At 30.1% G+C, this 13,274-nt stretch overlaps 1 protein-coding gene and 1 long non-coding RNA gene across 2 annotated transcripts in view; one reads left to right on the top strand and one right to left on the bottom strand.

The window, feature by feature from the left end:
• The window catches only part of LOC110804409 (CEN-like protein 4), a 39,891-nt gene extending 31,743 nt beyond the window's left edge, over positions 1–8,148 (top strand). The window contains exons 3-4 of the mRNA XM_056826338.1: positions 7,351–7,391; positions 7,857–8,148. Of these exons, the coding sequence (XP_056682316.1) occupies positions 7,351–7,391; positions 7,857–8,077 (262 nt within the window). The 3' untranslated portion in view covers positions 8,078–8,148. The remainder of the gene's footprint in view (positions 1–7,350; positions 7,392–7,856) is intronic.
• A 736-nt stretch (positions 8,149–8,884) lies between these two features.
• Positions 8,885–11,889, bottom strand: LOC130459374 (uncharacterized). Its single transcript, XR_008918741.1, has 2 exons — positions 11,676–11,889; positions 8,885–9,266 (listed from the first exon to the last, which is right to left on the bottom strand). It is a non-coding gene; the product is annotated as an uncharacterized lncRNA (long non-coding RNA).
• Positions 11,890–13,274: the final 1,385 nt, after the last annotated feature.

The following is a 13,274-nucleotide window of genomic DNA, read 5'->3' as shown; positions in this document are numbered from 1 at the left end:
GATGATCAAGGGACCTTCTCGAATTCTCATGATGAGAGTGAGCAGAGACCCTCCCGGCATCTCCCTGTCTCCCTTCGTTTCTTCGAGAGTTGATGATTTCGCGGGCGTCGAGCTCACCTCTCCTGAGTCTTCGTCGGACAATCACATTTCGAGCATCGCTTCGGCCATGCCTCTAGGGTGGCGGGGGGAGGCTTCTCGATGTCTGGTGTCTCCCTGTGTGTCGAGGAGGATCCAATGGTGATTCATGGTCTCTTTCGGACCGAGGAGGACCTCTCGTAGAGAGTGTGCTTCTGGGGGGCTGAAGGCGTGATCTTGTGTCCCACTAGGCTAGGACCTCCTCCGATGACCATGGTTGCCCTCTGGGTCGAGATGGGCCTTCATTACCATCCCAGAGGTTCATCACGGCGGCCTTGAGGCTTCGCTCCAAAGTGTCGTTGAACTGTTCAGCCAGTCTCCTTAAGTCTTCCCGTGTGATAGGCAAAGGTCCCTCAACTTCTCCATGAGGTTGCGGGTCGCTTGCATGGATCGACTCGAGCACGTGATCGGTTCGAAAAGACAACACTGGACCTCGACGCAGCTGATCGTCGACATGTCTGGAGGCCGAGGACCTTCCTTGAGAGGGAGACTGGGTAGGTGAGGGATGACGAATAGGTGACGGTTGTCGAGCACGTCTGGTGTTCACCATGGCTTTTTGTTAAGCGTTCCCCACAGACGGCGCCAAACTGTTTCTGTCGGAGAAACTGTAAATATAATATCTTGGGAATTAGCTTGATCGATGACGTATTTGACCGTGATTTCCTTATAATTAACCAACCACCCGTGTTATCGTTTTTAGACAGTCCCTGAATATGTCCGAGGAACCTTCGTGATACTTAAAATTAGATAAGTGATTGTTAAGTGAGAAGAACTAGAGAGAGAGTAACTGATTTGTTTTTTTAGGTAATGATTAGATAAATTTTTTAAATGATTACAATAGAGTATTTATATGATTACACGGGGGCAATTATGTAATTATGTCTACTTTTAATGAACAGCTGTCCTCCTTGATTCAGGAGACATAAGGGCATTTTCGTCTTTTTATATCGAGTTGGGCTGACCATGTATATGGGCCCAAACAAGTGGCTTTAATAATTTCTTGACTATTTGATTCAATTTTGATAAATTATTATATTGTGTAGTAAAAAATGGATGAGATGAGATGACATTGATATATAATTTCCACTTAGTATGAATTAATTAGAGGTGAGGTGTTTTTAGGAAGAAAAATGAGAAATTTTTGGAAAAAATAAGTGAAAGAGCAAATTAGCGTTTGGAATCAATTATGCGAATTCCAAAAAAAAAAAAAATAACCAAATACGAAGTATAACAAAAAATGGATCAGACTTTATAAAAATGGATGTTTGAGAAAATATTGATCTTAAGATCTCAAACAAATTTTATAAAGTTTCGACCAACTTCGCCGACCTCTAAGATTTATGAAAAGGCTGCACAAATTAATTCTATAATTAATTGATATTATTAGTAGTATATTACGATACACGTCGTTTATTGAATTAGTGGTACAAAGCAGTACACGTCATTTACTATAGAATTTTCGAAAATATAATGGTTCAAAGGTAGAAAGTAGACAACAAGGAAACTTCATATGAAACACAATGTCTTTTTTGTTGTGCTGCTTGAAAAGTCTCCTGGTATTTGCACAACTCTGGCTATAACTCGGAGTGAAATCGGAAGAATTAATTCCTCCATCATGTGAAAACAGGGAAACTCTTAGTTATCCCGAGAATCTGAGTTCTGTTACCTGGAGAAATAATGCTCCCATGCTCCAAACTATTCTTTTGTAAAGTTCAAACTGTAGAACCTCCACCATGCTACCTTAGCTACGGAAGTGCGTGTTGTTCTTTCTTCTCTATTGTTAGAGCATACTTGCTGCCTTAGTTGTCTCGGACTCCTATAAATGACTGATGCAACTTTGCAATAACTCCCTCTGGCTCGGTAATTTAACAATGCTTTAATGATATTTGCTACCGAAGTTCTACTGTTTATTCTTGTTTCTTCTTTTTTTATTGTCTTCGGATATGGAACATTATGTATCCGTGAAAATCCTGGGTGTCTCTTCGTTGCTACAAACCGTGATGTTGTTACTCATCTCACAAATGCTCAAGAATGAGCAGGTTTACCTTTCTCTAATCACTTACTAATAATGCTATTATAGAGAAAATTTTAAAAAGTAATGCTATTTGGGAGAAATTGGAAAATATTTTGCTACCATTGAAAATTTAAAAGAGTTGATTGCTACCAAAGAGAATATCTCAAATGTTTTTTGCATTTTCTTTTATATTATCACATAAATACTTTAATATTTTATCAAAATTTGTGTCCAATGATTATTTTAAGTAATTAAATTCATTGGCCCATTGAATCTCTAACACTTTTCCATTAGGACATTAAATTTTTCTCATTTACCCAATATCAGAATTTTGATAAAAGAGAAATCATTATAAATAAATGTAATTTTCTTTGTTTAAAAAAAATGATGGAGGAATCTCAATGCACATTAATTATTCATTAAAACGCGTGCAAAATACCAAATGTAAGAACAAAAAGAGACGGAGGGAGTACTAGTTTTTCATTTACTTTTGATATTAAGTTAACATAAACTTATCCAAAACGATATTTTAATAAAAACGATTCCAATGTTAGTTGTCAATGCTGAAGCTTTATACTCCCTCCATTCCTTAATGTTCTTACCGATTGAAATCGAGGAGGGGATTAAGAAAAATGAAATCTTTGTATAATTGGGTGTAAGAGATTTTACTTTTTGAAATTAATGAAATAGAGAAGAAGTGTCAAAGAAATAAAGGAAATGTAAATATTTTATTAAAAAATCATTAAATAAGATGGATAAATGAATTAGGCAGTGTAAATGAATTAAATAAGATGGTGGGAAAATCAATGGGAATAATTACGTAGGTGATTGTAATTAGGGGTGTTCAAAAAAACCCGACCCGCTTAACCCGTCCCGCTAACCCGCTTCATATTAACCGGGTTTTTTTTCCAAAATTTATGAATTTCCCGGGACGGGTTCCCGACCCGCTACAATTTCAATGGATGTTTCATGTTTGTATACACTATACAGGGATTTATATTATTAAAGGTGCCAACTTTTAAGATTAAAATAACAAGTTAAAGAAACCGGGTACTCTGTTACCCGTCCCGTTATAATCGGGTACCCGTTAAGCCGGGTACCCGGTTTTGCGGGTCGGGTCACGGGGCAATATTTTGACTACCCGCAAGTGCGGGTACCCGCTATTTCGGGTACCCGCTAAGCCGGGTACCCGCTAATGAACACCCCTAATTGTAATAAAGGTGAGATATAGTAGGAAATTAAATTGTAGAATGAGGATATTTTAGGGAATTTTTTTTGCCAAAAAAGGAAAAGATTCACAATGGGAAGAACAAAAAGGAACGCTAATTCGGGAAAGGGGAAGAACATTTAGGAACAAAGAGAGTAATAAATAATGTTTTTTGTTCATGAAAAGTTAAAAAAATCAAGTATAAAAAGTTGCATATTTTGGTTATTTACTTTTGAGTCAATATGATTTACTTTAGTGTCTTTTTGCTTTAATTTTTAGGGGCGAAATTGGTTCTCACTCTCATCATGTAAGAGGTTCTCAATAAAATCATCAATTAATAACTATAGACTTAAAAATAAAAACAAGAATGATTATTGTCATATCCTGATGTTTCCTTAGTCTTTTTTTTTAGAAAAATATTTCAATTAAAGAATCTTTAAAGTCTCTGATTTCGTTTTTTTTTCTTTCCTTTTATATATAGACTATATAAGAAAAAGAAAATTAAGATTTGTACTCCCTCTGTCCCTTAATACTTGCACCGTTTTGACTTTTTGCACTATTCATATAATTCACTTTGACCTTATTTTATTTCTAGTATATGAAAACAAATGTTAGTATGTAATATATTGTTTGGTTCATCCTAATATATATTTTAAAAATATTATCATTTTTATAAGTTTTTATAATATGTAGTTAAAGATATTGGGGGTCAAAGTTGTGCATTGGCAAACGTATCCAGTCAAAACGGTGCGAGTATTAAGGGACGGAGGGAGTAATATTTACTTATCGATTTGTAAAAAAATATGCTAAGAGTGGATAAAAATCACAATTTTTATGATACACGTAGTAAATTACAAATCGTAATTAATAGCAAGATTAAAAATATTTTGATTTTCGTATTTTTTTAAAAAAAAATTTGATTTTCGTATTTTTTTAATTTTTTTTAATAATACTCTTAGCCTACAAAAGTTAAAAAATAAACAAATTGGATCAACAAAATATGTTATTATACGTCCATATACCCAAACAATAATTTATTTAGTTTTTTTCATTTTAATATATTTTATGTAACGCAAGTGGTAAATAAGTGGGTTAACAAAATTACCTACAAATCGAAAACCCGATTAGATATTTGATTTATAAAGTACAAGTCTTATATGCACGCAATGCGTGCGGGAGTATATATTATATATTACAAAATTAAATATTGTGTTACTACAATTAGGTTATTTTCTGTTCGACTTATTTCGTTTAAACTTATATTATCTGAGTTATATGAACTTAACTTAACTTATATGAATTTTTCTGAACTTATTTTATCTAGAAAAAAAAAACTCATCTTATCTGGAATTAATAAATATATTTGAGTGTGAAAATATTTGAAAAAAATATGTTTTTTTCTGAACTTATCGATACTTAATTAACTGAATTTATCTAGACTTATTTTGTCTGAAATAATTCAAAATAAGTCGAACATCACAGAGCCTTAATCAGCACAAACAATAGGAAAAAATAAATTATTCACAAAGTTCATCTAAAAAAATTAGACATTATACCATTCACCAAATATCTAAAATTGAAATAGTGAAACATATAAATAATGTATTTTAATTATTTATTTTAATATCTAAAATTCAAATACGTAGTAGTGAAACATGCCCTTCCATGACAAAACAATCTAAACTGCGGTACCAAAATAAACATATAAACAATGTGTTTCACTTTTTTTTTTTTTTTTTTTTTTTTTTTTTGCAATACACTTGCCAAATCATATACGTATGCAACAATTTATTTGCCAAACCACATACAATCCTTCGTCCAATTCATTTGCAGCACATAACTAACACTATATAAATGTTATGGATTATAATATTTAATTGGTTTAGGTAACATCCACAAAAATATCTATGATTCTGAAGGTTGAGAATAATTGAAGAGTGGAAACCTCTATGACATCCACCAAGCCATTAAGCCGGGGCACAAGGGTCCTGGTACTATCGTTTGCATTACCTGATTACTTCAATTTGTTGCATAAATGCAAACAATTTCACTTTTAATTTTAAAAATAATAAAAGTTAATTAAAATCAGACGACTATCTAATTAATCAGTTGAAGTACTTATTTCAGTTCAGTGTTAATATTACCAAATTACCACTTTTATCAAATATGGTAAGTGGAAATGATAATCTATAAAACCAAATCAGATATATTGATTTTCCCTCAAATTAAAAAAACTAGATATTAGTTTCGACCTGTGATCTTCCATTTCGACCTTCGATCGAAATGTGGTAGTATTAATTTTATCCTTCCATTTCTAACCTCGGCCTTGAGTAACTTAATCTTCGTTTTTGTCCAATGTAAAAATCTAAAACTACACATACTTCCTCTGTTTCAAAAAAAAAATTGCAACACTTTGACTAACACGTTTGCCAAGATTCAAATTTGACCTTAATTACATCTAATTATATTTTTTTTTATAAAATATTAAAACTTAATATTATGAAAGTATATAATGAACTCAATTCAATGACATTTAATTTGATAACATTAAATTTTAATACATTAGTAGAAATATATGTTCAAAGTTGGTGTATGATTAGTGATAAAACAAAAAATGCTTCAATTTTTTGAAATGGAGGAAATATTATTTTAACCGCATTATTATTATACTTCCTACGTTCCAGAAATATCGCACCATTTATTTTTTACACTATTCACACTCCGACTTTGGTCATTTGTTGTGATTCGTACGTAAGAAAATTTTATTCATGTGAGGTCATCTTAGATTTGTTTTCTAAATATTATTTTTTTTACAACTTTTACTTGCACACGATTTGAGATATTAAGAGTCAAAGTAATGGTTAGAGAAGTAAAAGTCAACCACGGTGCAATATTTCCGGATCGGATGAGGTATTTTTTTTGTTGTACTTACATCTTTAGTGTATATTTAATACGATGTACAATGCTTTTTAGTAATTTGTATTGAACATTAATCTTTTACCTAGCTAGTAAAACGTATGCATTTTTCCTACATCTTTAGTTATACTCGTATTATTTGCTACTACTAATCTTGAAAGTGAATACAATACATATTTTAGTGTATAATTTGATGCATTGTAGTACTATGTATTTACTCCTAATCTTGAAAAGTGAATACTACATGTATTATTTGCAAATTTTACCGAACAATTATTGTCACTAAATAATGTACATTGCTTTGACTTTTTTTCCAATCATATTGCCCCCCTTGGGAAAATGTTTAATTAAAAAATTTACATTAAACTTTCCCTAAATCTTAGCATTAATTATACAAAAAATTTACATGTCCCCGATTTAATTAGGTGTAAAAGCAAAAAATTACACTTATTCTTAATAAAAGGTACCAAATAAAATTAAATGATATTCCTTAACTTATTAAAATTATAAAGTTACCTCATGAAGATTACAAAGTTACTTTAATAAAATTACAAAGTTACCTTTAAATTAAAAAACATATCTCAAGATTGGGAATGAAATTGGAGTAACCAACAATCCAAAATAAGTTTAATTTCGCAACACAGAGGATACATATACCAGATCAGATTATATAACAGAACCGAAAATTTAGAGTAACCAACAATCTTAACAAGATATGGTTTTCAGATTATATACCAGATCCAAAAATTTGGATAGCGGGTATAAGTATGGATACATAAATCATTAAATTCTAAAAGAAACGGGTACCTGATAAGTTCTTTTTTCCTTCTTTTTTCACAACTTTATTTTGGTTGAAATACTAAACTCCTAAAATGGTACTAATTAATCACTTTATATTTTGAATAAAATAATAATTTTCTCTTATTTTCCCAACAACTCATGATAAAACTTGATTTGATTTTATTTTATTAAAAATGTATATTGAATAAATTATTTAGAACAACAAAGTTTATGTAGTTTCATCTATGCATTACACGAGACTATCTAACTCCTAAATATAATTGGACTAATTTTGCAGGATAGTGTCGGACATACCAGGCACAACGAACTCAACATTTGGTACGTTCGTAATGTGTGTGATACTTTTTTAAAAGAAATGGTATTTGTTTTAAAAGGAATGGTACTTGTTTTAAAGGAAATTGTACTTTTAAAAAAAATATATGGTACTTGTTTTAAAAGAAACGATACTCGATTTTTAAAAAATATGGTACTTTCTCTCTCTACTATCGTCCCATTCTCTCTTAAATTTTTTCACATTTTCCCTCTACTTTTTTTTTTCTTTCTCTTATTTTTTTGTTCTGATTTTTGTGTTTTGTCATTTAGTGTTTTGTCCTTTCATTTTGTCTTTTTCCCTATTTTATCCTGTTGTAGATGATACATGTGTTGCTACACATATCAGATATGCGCCTCTGCTACCCGTAATTTGTTTCGTAAATTTCAATATGTACATCTAAAGCACGTACTTTTATTTTTTATAGTAACACACATAGCGAAGTCGTGTTTTACAAATAAAATAAAATGTAGGATCGGAGTTGGTTAGGTACGAGATACCAAGGCCAAACATTGGAATACACAGGTTTATATTCATCTTATTCAAGCAGAAACGTCGGCAAACAGTAGTGAGTCTACCTTCATCAAGGGATTACTTCAACACTCGGCAATTTGCAGCAGAAAATGATCTTGGTCTCCCTGTTGCTACTGCCTATTTCAATTGCCAAAGAGAAACTGCTGCTAGAAGACGTTAATTACCTACCTATTCATCTTTTAAATTAAACTCTTAATTATTTTTACAGTTTACTTGCATTTATCTCGTATGAGTTTTATTTGTTCGTGCTTATATGCACTGTGTGAGACTGTTATATTTGTATTTGAGAGACCTTCAATGTGACAATGTGAAATAATTTGTGTGATTTTTTCTTTATTTGTATTTGCTTGTGTACGACCAAAATATTAATATTATAAGATGGGTTTTGTATTTCATCCAAGGGATGACTTAGGAAGCGAAAATTGTGGTGGGCCCCAACGCAATTTCAGCCACAGAAAATTGATGTGCACGCGGGTCCCACTGTTTTATTTTGTGCAATTTCCATAAAGGATTCAATTCCACTTGCATGGACCCGGTCCACCATAAGATTACCATGGACCAGGGTAATTAGGTAATTTTAACAGTGAGTAATTATAGGAACTGTAGGTTCTGTAAATTAACTATATCTCCAGAAGAATAACTATGAACATAATAATGATAAGAATAACTATTCTATCCAAAGAGTAACTATATCATATAGAAAAGTAATTTTAACTGTAAAACAATTACTACTATATATTCATTCTTGCAGACAAAAAGTGTAAATTATAGAAACTATAGGTTCTGTAAAGTAACTATATTTTCAGAATAGTAACTATGAAATAAATAATAATAATATAGTAATTTCGATAAGAACAATTATTCTATCCAAAGATTAACTATATTATATAGAAAAATAACTTTAGCTGTAAAACAATTACTATATTATAAAAATAAACAATATGATATAGATGGTTTAGAGATCATATAGTAATTTTTTCTATTATATATCACATAATTACTGAAATATAAAAGAGTAACTATATCAAAAGTAACAGTAATTATAACTCTTGAACAATAATAAAGAAAACATTAACTACTTGGTTAGTTGTTTTAGCTACGACATTCTAATTCTTTGCATCTATTAAATAAACCATGTTAAACTCCAATGTTTTTTGAACTAAAAAATACTAATCGACACGTCCACGTGGACCACGTCTCTTTTTTCCACCAACACATCATGTCCTTCCTCTACCATGTTATTGGTTTCCATTGTTGTCAGGATTTTCTTCTTCTCCTCCTGCTTTTGTTTTCCTTGCAGAATTTATTCTTTGCACGATTTCAATTCTAGGTGCATCATCTTTGTATTTCTGAATCAATAATATTTAAACTAAGTTAATAATTTAACATTTAAATATGAAAAAATAACATAGTAACTATGTAAAACGTGTAGTTTCTATTATGCATCATATAGTAACTCTTACAATTAACGATGGTAAAATACTTGCAGAATTGCATATATAGTTATTGTTATTGTTATAGTCATATAGTTACTGTCAAAATAATATAGTCACTTTTATTAATAATAACATGGAGTACAAAGAAAGATCATAAAAAGAACATAATGATAAGATAATAACTATTAAAAATATATAGTTACTATTATACATGATATAGTAACTCTTAATATTAATGATAGTCATATACGAGCAAGGTTGTAGATATAGTTATTGTTATGATCATATAGTTGTTGTGATCATAACATAGTAACTCTTATTACTAATAACATAGAAGACAACAAAGAACATGAAAAGAACATTATAATATACATAAAAAAACTATACCAAACATATAGTTACTATAATACAAGATATAATACCTATAAATATTATTGATGGTCATTTAGTCACAGAGTTGCAAACATAGTTGATGTGATAATAATATAGTAACTCTATCCATAATACAGTAACTATATCATTAAAAATATAGAATAACATAAAAACATGCACATAACATAATAAACTAACATAGTACCTATTTCAAAAATATAGTAACTGTATAAAACGTACAATAACTATTAAAGAAAATAAACATATGGTAACAAGTCATGATAAAATAAACATAATATCTATTTCAAACATATAGTAACTATATAAATAATATAGTAACTATTTAAATAATATAGTAACTATTGAAGAAAATAAACATATGGTAACACATCATGATAAAATAAACATAGTACCTATTTCAAACATATAGTAACTAATATAATAATATAGTAACTATTGTACACATATAGTAACCATTATAATCACACAACAACTAGCTTAACATATAGTGACTATTATTATAATATAGTAACTATTGTACAAATATAGTAACCATTATAATCATATAGTCACTATCTAAGAAGCAGACAAAAATATACTCGAAATAACATATTACATAATGTAACCGTATAGTAACTATTATTTATCAAAAAGTCACTATAAACTGTTCTTAACATAGTAACTATCTTAAACACATAGTTATTGTTTTAAATTTATAATAACTTTCTAAAAAATATAGTAACTATTTTAAACACATAGTTACTGTTTTAAAGTTATAGTAACTTTTTAAAAAATATAGTTACTCTAAAAACGACTACTAACATAAACACAATGAATATTCCAATGACTATTAAAAACATTATTTCGCAACATAAATTAAAGGTAACTATATCATTTATATACTAACTATATGAAACACTAACCCTAATTTCACCCAAACAATAAACACTATTTCTACCTCTTGTGCTTTGCTGCATCAATTCTTAAAGTTCACAGCCTTTGTCTTTTTTTTCTAAATTTAAGGCATTATTTCTTGTTATACAAATGATATCGTAAAGTATTTTTGAAGATTCGTCACTAGATAGTGCAACTTTAGGACCTGGAATAACATGTGATTGATACTTCGTATTATTTTCTTATACAAATATCAAATATATAGTAACTATATAAACCATATAGTAACTATATAAAACATATAGTGACTATTATTAAAATATAGTAACTATTGAACACATATAGTAACCATTATAATCATATAGTCACTATCTAAGAAGCGGACAAATACATACTCTGAATAACATAGTACATAATGTAATCGTATAGTAACTATTATATATCAAAAAGTCACTATAAACTGTTCATAACATAATAACTATCTAAAACACATAGTTACTGTTTTAAACTTATAATAACTTTCTAAAAAATATAGTGACTATATTAAACACATAGTTACTGTTTTAAAGTTATAGTAACTTTAAAAAAAAGTATAGTTACTCTAAAAACTACTACTAACATAAACACAACGAACATTCCAGTGACTAAAAACACTAATTCGCAACATAAGTTAAAGGTGACTATATCATTTATATACTAACTATGTGAAACACTAACCCTAATTTCAACAAAACAACAAACATTTCGAATCACTCAACAAAATAATAACTATTGTACACATATAGTAACTGTTGTACACATATAGTAACCATTAAAATAATATAGTAACTATTGTACACATATAGTAACCATTAAAATTACATAGTACCTCTTTAAACCATATAGTTACTGTATTACTCATATAGTTACTATTTAAAACCGTGAAGTCACTGATCGAATTCGCGAAGTGAAAACGATACTTCGGTAAAACACAAACATTAATTTCTTCAAAACAACAAATATTTTCAATTTTAAATAAAAATAGACTTAAAATATATTCTTTAAAAAACAACAAACCGAGATGCGATCTCTAAAAATTCTTGCGAAGATTTGTAGGCGAGCGCAAATTCTTCGATTCGATTTCGGCAATGACGAACCTCCTTCTTGATCTATTACTTCCTCCAATTTTTCCTCATCAAATAGATCCAATCATAAGAATTATAAGATAATTACGAAAAAAATCGAACAAAACCTAGAAATTTGGGCTAAATTTTGAAAAGCATAGAGAGAAAATGAAGAGAGAGAAAATCAAAGAGAATGAACAGAATGTAGATCTGAAATTTTGAAAAATAAAAAAGTTTAAAACGTATATAAAGTGGGCTAGACACAAATCGCATTAAAACTCTTCAAAACACATAGTAACTCTTTAAAACACATAGTTACTGTAATACGCATATAGTTACTATTTAAAATTACAAAATAACTGTCACGTGACAGTTACATATGTTACCCATAAAAATTACTCTGTTGCCCTGGTCCACGCTAAGTTAGTATGGACCAGGTTTATATTAGTGTAAATATAAAGGATTTCGGTATTTTCAAAATTCATTTCATTAATATTTGTAATAATTTAGAAAATAATATTTATTTTCTATTAAATACCAAAAATTTAGGAAATTGATTTTCTGAATATATGAATAAGTAAAATATGTGGTAACTTTTTTAAGGAGGGGTAAATTCTTATGGGCTTAGGCACCACCAGTAACCATCTTCAACCCCGGTTATCACCTGTCTTCAGCACAAATGGTAATCGATCGACATCTCCGGCAATCTTCCTCGGGTATCTCTTACTCTCTTGCCAGTGACATATATTGGGAACCAACTGCATTTCTCCGAAATCCTTTCGACATAGTACATCAATCTTGATTTAATGACTGACTGAACTTCGAGATTTCAATGGCGATGATGGAATTTCGGTTCATTAGGTCGTTTGATTTGATACATGGTTCGTATTCTTGGATTGATGATGATGATGGAAATCAACAACTCATTTGCTTTTCTTTCTCATGTGGATTTCCTCATTTTCTCCCCAAATCGATTATTTAGGTCGATTACCTATAAGTTCTACAACCTGACACATTTCTACAAATACTTTGTTGGGATTGTTTGAATTTCGTTGGTTCCTTGTTGAAATGTTTAGCTGATTACTTCATATTTTGGGTCTTTCCTACAAAGTCCTGCTCAGTTTGTTCTAGAAAAGGTATTGATTATTTGGGTTCTGATGCGTGCTTGCAGCAATGTGGTGGTTAGTTCTATTGCAATTAGGGTTCTATTAATGATGTTATCTGCTGTACATTTAGTTAATAAGCTCCTTTTATTCTGGTTCATTACTGGTGCAATCTGGTGTTCTTTTGGAAGCTTTTGCAATTTTCTGGCTGCCTATTTAATGTTTATAATGTTAAGATTGGATTTTTTTAATTAAAATTCTAGTATGGTTTGGTTGAGTTTCTTGTGGGATTATCATATTTACCACAAGTATTCTGCGAGTTGGGCATACGTTATGTTCATTTTTCTGGGTTTGGTGCATTCTCTAGACATTAGTGGGTTCTTGCAGTTTGTTCTCAGAAGGCTTGATGGTGTTATCTTTTGTTCGTTTGTTAGCTTCTGTAATTCAGG

Source organism: Spinacia oleracea, chromosome 4 (genome assembly GCF_020520425.1).
Source record: "Spinacia oleracea cultivar Varoflay chromosome 4, BTI_SOV_V1, whole genome shotgun sequence".
Lineage (NCBI taxonomy): Eukaryota > Viridiplantae > Streptophyta > Magnoliopsida > Caryophyllales > Amaranthaceae > Spinacia > Spinacia oleracea.
This window is presented reverse-complemented; position numbering and strand designations above follow the sequence as displayed.